Genomic DNA, 6,000 nt, shown 5'->3' with positions numbered 1-6,000 from the left:
CTATCAGGCCTTTTAAAATCCCATTCCTCACTGCTTGCTTGCGTTTGGGGGAAAAGTTCCTAAAATGGCTTGTGGAGCTCTGTGTCTGGCACCCAAGACTTCATCAGCCTTAGCAGTTCTGCATCCTTGCGGATCTTGATTTGTGGGTTCTGTTCCCTCCCACTGATGTGTTCTCCCTTTTGACCTGTCTGGGTGCTGTTTGTCCCTTCTTCAAAGGGGCTGGATGTCCCAGAAGTTGGGAACTAAATTAAATCTCTTCTGCATTGCATTCTGTAGCTTCCCAGCTTCCCTAACTGCCGTGTTGGAAATTGCTGGCTTAATGTCTTTGTCTCCAGCTAGGACCTACAAATCAGGCAGCTGCAAGCATTGTGTGACATTTTCCTCTGGTACCTGACACTGGCTGTACACAAACCTTGCTGTGTTGCATGAGGCTTTGTACCCAAAGAGTCCCCTTTATGCACATCTGGGGGAAGGGATCAGGAAAGCCAGATGGGTTTTTCCTGAGCCTTCGGAGAATCCCAAGGCGCCCACCATGACATGTAATCCAAGCTCGTTCTATTTGCCCATCCTTCGGGGTTGCCTGCGTGGCCCTCTTCCTTGGCCTGAGGCATAAGGTTCTGGTTCTCACTACAGAGTTCCATGGAGAGGGACTTGTAGATGGACAGCAGTGACTTTGATAATTTAAACATCGGGGTGTAAGGAAATTCTTCTGTACTGTTTTGGTGACTTTTTTTTGAAAATCAAAAATTAGTTCCCAAAGTATATATATTTTAAGATAATGTAGCCTGAACTTCTACTGAGCTGCACGTGAAGGCACACTGTGTGATTGACGTGACGTGTGGAAGACGTCACTGTGTCTCTAGTTTATGTTGGATAGAAAGGGTCCCTGAATCCCCTCCCAGTCATATCACATGCGGTAGAAGCAGTTTAATCAGACAGTGCGTTAGCCTTGCTGAGAGGCCATTTTCCCAGTATGACGGATTTACTTTTTATGTTATGAGAGAGAATGTTCCAATCCTTGTCATCTTTATCGTCGCGAGGAGAAAAATAACATTCTGATCTGTTCAACAGTATGTCAGTCTGTCTGAGCCTGTCACTCCCGGGACAGCTGATGGATGGAGGGAGTGTGTGACCCTCGAAGGTTCTGCTGCTTGCTGATTTGATCACACCTCGCCACCCTGAGAGGTACGCCGTCGGTCATCAGATGGCCTTACTGACCCTAGGTCACGTCTCTGTCTTGTGGTTTCTGTTCATTGGTATGGTTATTTCTCCCTGTGAGCAGGGCTCCCGGTTCTTGAACCCCGGAGGTGTTTTCCCAGCAAAGCCCAGAGAAGATCGGTAGATGTGGAATATGCAAGGAGCTGAAGAGCTTGGAGAAGAGACTTGTGCAGGTGAGTGAAGGAGGAACAACTCATAGGAGACACAGGCTGATGGTAACCTTAGATGTTTCAGGAGGGAAATGGAATGAAGCTTAGGAGATAAGCTGCCTGTCATACAGGGATGACGGGGCAGGTCTGGGTCCACTTTCCCCACTCCTCATCTTGCCCCTCCCATCCCCCAGGTTTTCCTAACATTAACTCATTGACTCCAGACCACCACTCTCTGTCCTGCCCGAAGCTTGTCCTGTGTAATCTTCGCTGCTTCCCCTTCATCTGTATCACCTGTGGTTCTCTTACCCCCTGGATGGCTAGTGCCCTGTCAGATGGGAGGGGTGGGGTTCCTCACTGATGGTGACCACGTGACCCTGATGCAGACCTCCCCAACACATGCAATGCTAACTTGCTTCTGTTGGCCCTCACCCATGTGCCATCCCTGAGCCCTATCTGGGGACCCCAAGTGCAGGGCCTTCACTGTACCCTGTACCAGGGACATTCACTCCAGTGGGTTTTTTTTTTTTTTTTCAGGCTGGGTGAAAAATCCTGGTCCTAAGCAAGATCTCTCAGCAATTGGCTCAACAGGGATCCTAGCAGAGAGAGTCCAAGAGGATTACCTGGATTCCACAGCAGAAGAAAAATGCACATGTGAGGGCATGAAGGAAAACTCTGGAAAGGCTCCAGCGTCATGCCTTTTCCAGAAAGGGGGTTTTGAGGGAATAACCTTCCTTCACAAGGAAGCACCCCCTGAAATGATGAGGCAAGAATATCATCTCGAGAAAAACTTGCTTTTGACCTCAAGCCTTGTGACACATCTGCGGGTTTCTACAGAAGAAAAGGAGCATCGATGGGACGCCAGGAGCATATGTACCAGTGCGATGTCAGGCCAGAGTCCGTGTCCAGCTCCGTCCACGCACAAGAAATCTTGGCAATGTCACGACTGCGGGAAAACCTTTACTCAGAGCTCATCCCTCACCCTGCATCAGAGAACGCACGCCGGGGAGAGGCCGTATGCATGTGAGCAGTGTGGGAAAGCCTTCCATCGCAGCTCTTTCCTCGTTCAGCATCAAAGAATGCACGTCGGAGTGAAGCTGTACCGGTGCGAACAGTGTGGGACAACATTTCGTTGCCAGTCATTCCTTGCCCAACACCAGAGAAGCCACACTGGGGAGAAACCTTGTAAGGGCGAGGAGTGTGGGAATTCTTCCAGCAACCAGTCACATCTTGTGGAACACCAGAGACTCCACGGCGGAGAGAAACCTTACCAGTGTCATCGATGCGGGGAGTCATTCCATCAGAACACGCACCTTACCCAACACCAGAGAAGCCACACCGGGGAGAAGCCTTACTCATGCCATGAATGTGGCTCCGCTTTCCGCAAACACTCAAACCTCATGCAGCATCAGAGAATTCACTCAGGGGAAAAGCCCCATAAATGTGACCAGTGCGGGAAGAGTTTCCAAACGAAGGCCAACCTCTCTCAGCATCGAAGGATCCACACCGGGGAGAAACCCTATCAATGCAAGGAATGCGGCAAGGCCTTCTGTCAGAGCCCATCTCTTATTAAGCACCAGCGCATCCACACAGGGGAGAAACCCTACAAGTGCAAAGAGTGCGGGAAAGCTTTTACTCAGAGCACGCCACTGGCTAAACACCAGAGAATCCACACAGGGGAGAGACCCTACAAATGCAGCGAGTGTGGCAAAGCCTTCATCCAAAGCATTTGCCTCATTCGGCATCAGAGAAGTCACACGGGAGAAAAACCCTATAAATGCAACGAGTGCGGCAAGGGTTTTAACCAGAATGCCTGCCTCACGCAGCACCTGAGGATCCACACGGGAGAGAAGCCCTACACGTGCCAGGAGTGCGGGAAAGCCTTCGCGCACGGCTCCTCGCTCACGGAGCACCGTCGGACGCACACCGGCGAGAAGCTGTACAAATGCAGCGAGTGTGAGAAAACCTTCCGCAAGTACGCGCACCTCAGCGAGCACTACAGGATCCACACGGGCGAGAAGCCCTACGAATGCATTCGGTGTGGGAAATTCTTCAGACATAGCTCAGTCCTCTTCCGGCATCAGAAACTTCACGCTGGGGAGTGATGCCGGTAGGGACGTTAGGGCAGAGCCGGCGGGGAGCAGGGCTGCGAGGGGTGAGGCAGGTGGCCTTTCGAAGGGGAAGGAGGAAGGCTTCTCGGTGGCTGTACTTTAGAGGAGCCTTCCAGAAGCAGAACCTGGAGTTGAGGAGCGCAGAGTCCATTCCGGGAAGAAAAGGAAGTTCCTGCTTTTCAAACCGCGGCCTCTCCACACTGCGCATGTGCCGGGGGAGGCATCTGTTGGGTTAGCCGTGGGACCCCTTTACCCTTCCTGCTCCTTCCCTTGCACCTGTTTCCCGTGCCCACTGGCTGGCATATCAAGGTGCTTCTGCATACACTGCTCGCTAGTGTGTCAGTGGCGACACTTCTGGGGCAGTGCTGAGTACAAGGGCCTCCGGATGTTTGGGACCACAGTGACCCTGCGGTTGTGAGCGAGGCTCCCGAGCAGCAGGAGTGGTCCCCAGAAGGCAGGGGAGACAGACAAGTGACAATTAGAGTGTCTGCAATCATTCCTTTTTGACAAGATTTTTGCACTTACTTCATTTGAAAGGCAGAGTGACAGGAAGGAAGAGACAGATCTTCCATCTACTGGTTCGCTCTCTAAACGGCCCCAGCAGCCAGGTCTGGGTCAAGCTGAAGCCAGGAGCCAGGGACTCTGTCCTGGTCTCCCACATGGGGTCACCCTCTGCTATGTTCCCAGGTGCATTAACTGGGCTGCAAGCAGAGCAGCCAGGACTTGCATCGGTGCTGCCCTGGGAGATGCTGGCATCACAGGCAGAGTTGCCACAACTCTGACCCCTCCATCTTCATCCACTAAACAAATAAGGGGCAAGGTTACAAGAACTGGGCTGTTTTTTATTTTCAAGCTTGAGAGTGATAGTGCGTTGTGGTGGGGGAGGGAAGATGGGGGAAGGATTGGCTAAAAAGGAAATGGACAATCAAGAGAAACTCTGTGGGGCCAGTTTGTGCGAAGGGAGGCAGATCTGCTGAGAGGACCAGGGCAGCACAGACCCAGCTGCTGTCCAGAGGAGGGCTGGCTTGCCCGGCAGGGAGCCAGCCTCTCTCCAAGCTGCAGGGGACTTTGAGCAGAAACCAGCCAATCACCTTCCCCTGCCCTTGGCCCCAGACGAGCTCTCAAGACAGTGACCTCTCTCAAATCCCCGAAATCCAGTTGTCCACTTTGCTGCCAGCTGCAGCGGTGTTTTATTCTGAAAGAATCTGCATAATTTGCCTTTAATTTCCCCAGTCTTTGTCATGTTCAGAAACCAAGCTTCAGAAAACTGACTGAGGATCACGTCTTTGGTTGGTGTTTGAAATAGCTTCTAAGCCCTGGAGGCTTGCTAGTTGTTCAGTTGGTGACTATTTTTTTTTTAAAGATTTATTTTTATTATTTTTTCATTGGAAAGGCGGATATACAGAGAGGAGAGACAGAGAGGAAGATCTTCCGTCCGATGATTCACTCCCCAAGTGAGCGCAACGGGCCGATGCTATGCTGATCCGAAGCCAGGAGCCTCTTCCGGGTCTCCCACGCGGGTGCAGGTTCCCAAAGCTTTGGGCCGTCCTCGACTGCTTTCCCAGGCCACAAGCAGGGAGCTGGACGGGAAGCGGGGCTGCCGGGATTAGAACCGGCGCCCATATGGGATCCCGGGCGTGCAAGGCGAGGACCTTTAACCACTTGCGCCACCATGCCGGGCCCGACTATTTTTTTTTAAAGATTTATTTTATTTTTATTGGAAAGGCGGATATACAGAAAGGAGGAGAGACAGAGAGGAAGATCTCCCATTTGCTGATTCACTCCCCAAGTGAGCGCAACGGCCAATGCTATGCCAATCTGAAGCCAGGAGCCTCTTCTGGGTCTCCCATGCAGGAGCAGGGTCCCAAAGCTTTGGGCCATCCTCGACTGCTTTCCCAGGCCACAGGCAGGGAGCTGGATGGGAAGCGGGGCTGCCGGGATTAGAACCGGCGCCTATATGGGATCCCATGGCGCTGGGCCCAAGTTGGTGACTATTAAAACCCACTGAGGCACAGTGATTCTGGGATGCTTGGTTCTTTGGAGTGCAGAGTGGATGTTTCCAGAGCAACTGTCTGTAAGCATGGGTATGGATGCGATCTTCTGCACTGGGATGTGGTAGGGCCATCACATTGGCTTTTCCCTCTCTGGCTATGAAGACGATGTTTTCAGTGCCTATCATAGGGGGATTCATAATTGAGAAAGTTAATGCCTTACGTGCAAAAAAAAAAAAAAAGCCCAATGACATCTTCCTGAGTAGTTTACACTCCTGAAAGTATTCTTCCAAAAGCAATTGTCACTGGATTTATGCTTCCTAAGTGAAAAACAATACTGCAGCCTTAATTACTGGGATACAGTATATGTTCAATAAGCATTCCTTTGGTGAATTCATATTTTTTTTAAAAAAAGGTTTATTTGAAAGAGTTGCACAGAGAAAAAGAAGATTCCATTTACTCTTCAAATAGCCATGACAGCTAGGGCTGGGCCAGTCCAAAGCCAGGGGTGAGGAACTTCTTGCAGGTTTC

General features: G+C 51.2%; 1 protein-coding gene across 1 annotated transcript; it reads left to right on the top strand.

Moving 5' to 3' along the window:
* The first annotated feature begins 1,295 nt into the window (after positions 1–1,295).
* Positions 1,296–3,472, top strand: ZNF502 (zinc finger protein 502). Its single transcript, XM_040994961.1, has 2 exons — positions 1,296–1,391; positions 1,905–3,472. The coding sequence occupies exons 1-2, from the start codon at positions 1,343–1,345 to the stop codon at positions 3,470–3,472; spliced, it is 1,617 nt and encodes a 538-aa protein (XP_040850895.1). The 5' UTR covers positions 1,296–1,342.
* Positions 3,473–6,000: the final 2,528 nt, after the last annotated feature.

Source organism: Ochotona curzoniae, unplaced genomic scaffold, assembly GCF_017591425.1.
Source record: "Ochotona curzoniae isolate NIBS_2020 unplaced genomic scaffold, NIBS_Ocur_1.0 contig_908, whole genome shotgun sequence".
Taxonomy (NCBI): domain Eukaryota; kingdom Metazoa; phylum Chordata; class Mammalia; order Lagomorpha; family Ochotonidae; genus Ochotona; species Ochotona curzoniae.
Note: the sequence above shows the minus strand (reverse complement) of the source record. Positions and strands in the feature narration are given on the sequence as shown.

Excerpts from the sequence above, each read along its gene's own strand:
- ZNF502 (XM_040994961.1), top strand. The coding sequence starts at position 1,343 with ATGTGGAATATGCAAGGAGCTGAAGAGCTTGGAGAAGAGACTTGTGCA. Across the intron at positions 1,392-1,904 it reads TGGAGAAGAGACTTGTGCAG|GCTGGGTGAAAAATCCTGGT; the intron begins GTGAGTGAAGGA and ends TTTTTTTTTCAG.